Source organism: Condylura cristata, unplaced genomic scaffold (assembly GCF_000260355.1).
Source record: "Condylura cristata isolate star-nosed mole 26May11 unplaced genomic scaffold, ConCri1.0 scaffold00001, whole genome shotgun sequence".
In the NCBI taxonomy this organism is placed as follows: Eukaryota; Metazoa; Chordata; class Mammalia; order Eulipotyphla; family Talpidae; genus Condylura; species Condylura cristata.
The window spans coordinates 83,426,384-83,428,246 of NW_004567102.1; the positions used below are offsets into that span (position 1 = coordinate 83,426,384).

General features: G+C 52.5%; 1 protein-coding gene across 1 annotated transcript in view; it reads left to right on the plus strand.

Annotated features, from left to right (window-relative positions):
• LOC101634967 (RING finger protein 113A-like) overlaps positions 1 to 1,657 on the plus strand; it is an 8,044-nt gene extending 6,387 nt beyond the window's left edge. Inside the window, 3 exon segments of the mRNA XM_012735133.1 lie at positions 9 to 635; positions 637 to 735; positions 1,537 to 1,657. Coding sequence (XP_012590587.1) covers positions 9 to 635; positions 637 to 735; positions 1,537 to 1,657 — 847 coding nt within the window.
• The last annotated feature ends 206 nt before the right edge of the window (positions 1,658 to 1,863 follow it).

Sequence of the window (1,863 nt, forward strand, 5' to 3'; positions counted from 1 at the left end):
GGGAGCAGCGACAGCGACCAGGAGCCCGCGGGCCTGGCCGTGGCCTACAAGTCCACCCGCTCGGCCAAGCCCGTGGGCCCGGAGGACATGGGGGCCACCGCCGTGTACCAGCTGGACACGGAGAAGGAGCGCGACGCGCAGGCCATCTTGGAGCGCAGCCAGAAGATCCAGGAGCAGCGCCGGGGCAAGGACGACGACAAGATCTACCGGGGCCTGAATAGTTACCAGAAGTGCACGAAGCCCGGGGCGCCGTGGCAGGGCCACGCGGCCTCGGGGGCGGCCAGGAAGGGCCCCCTGCGCGCCCCGGAGCACCTGCGTGCCACCGTGCGCTGGGATTACCAGCCCGACATTTGCAAGGACTACAAGGAGACCGGCTTCTGCGGCTTCGGGGACAGCTGCAAGTTCCTCCACGACAGGTCCGACTACAAGCACGGTTGGCAGATCGAACGCGAACTCCAAGAGGGCCGCTACGGCGCCTGTGACGACGAAAACTATGAGGTGGGAAGTGACGAGGAGCAGAAGGCCCGCACGTGCCCCCTCTGTCACCAGCGCTTCCAGCCGCCCGCCGGCGCCAAGGGCCGGCGTCAGTTCTGCCAGAGCTGTGCCCGCAGGCACTTCCGTGGCACCCCGCGCTCCTGTCTGTGACCGCCAGACCCGTGTTGTTTCTAATAGCCTGTCGCTGGCACCTCCGGCGTGTTCTGTGCACATTATAATGGCATCCACAAATAGTGATAGGTTTGCTGCTTTTCTTTCCCATCTGGGTGACGTTGATGTCCTGGGTGACGTTGATGTCCTGGCACTGGCTAGGACTTCCGACACTGTATTGCTACATAGTGGTGACAGGGCAACCCTGCCTCATTCCTGCTCATAGAGAACAAGCTGGTAGTTGTCACGGTGGGGCGTGAGGGGCCCCTGTGAGGCATGTATGCCCCTGTTATGCTGAAGTATGTCAACTGGTGTGGGGAGGCAGGGAGGAGTCAATAAGATGACAAGGCTGTTGAATCTTGCCGGGTGCCTTGTCTACATCTAATGCGTGATCACAGGACGTGTGGTGTTCCTTTGGTTGATGTGATCGATCACGTTTTTGACTTAAGTATGTTCAACTGGCCTTGGGACTTGAAATAATGCACTCGGCTCCTCAGCCTTGCTCTCTCACTTCTGATGACTATGATCGATTGTTAAAATTGCTGTTTTTCCTCCTAGTTTTGATCCCAACGTTCATATTTCCCCCTACTTTTTAGATTTTTCTTGACTTCTCTCATACCTTCTGTTTAATTTTTTGTTACGTTATTTTTAAATATCCTGGAGGTGCTTTCTTATTCTCTGAAGCTGTAATTGAAAGCACTCGCGGTTTGTCTCTTTTGTGACAATAACATTCAATAAGGTTACTAATAGTGAGTACTTTGTATGCTTTTTGGTTGGTTTTTGTTTCTGTTTGATGTTTTCCCATTTCCTCCAAATTGCTCTTGTTTGGGTTTCTTTTTATCTTGGAGTCCGGGCCCAGAAGCCTTATGTCCCTAAGCTGTTCACATTTAGGCATGAAACACTAAATGCTGCTTCTAAGTTTCGAGTACTAGAGAACCTCAAGATAGGATGGTACGTCAACTTGATTGGGCCATTGGTATCCAGATACATGGTCAAACATGATTCTGTGTGACTCAGAGTGTTTTTTGGTGAGGTTAATATTGAGTGCATATTGAATAAAACAAAATGGCCCTCTCTAACACGGGTGTCCTGCCCAATTGAAGGTCTGCATAAAGTAAAAGGGCTGCCCAGCCTCCAAATAAGGGGATTTCTCCTGCCCGGCCACTTTCAAGCCAAAACCTCTCCTCCTTTAAAAGTATTTCAACCAAGTGCCTAATA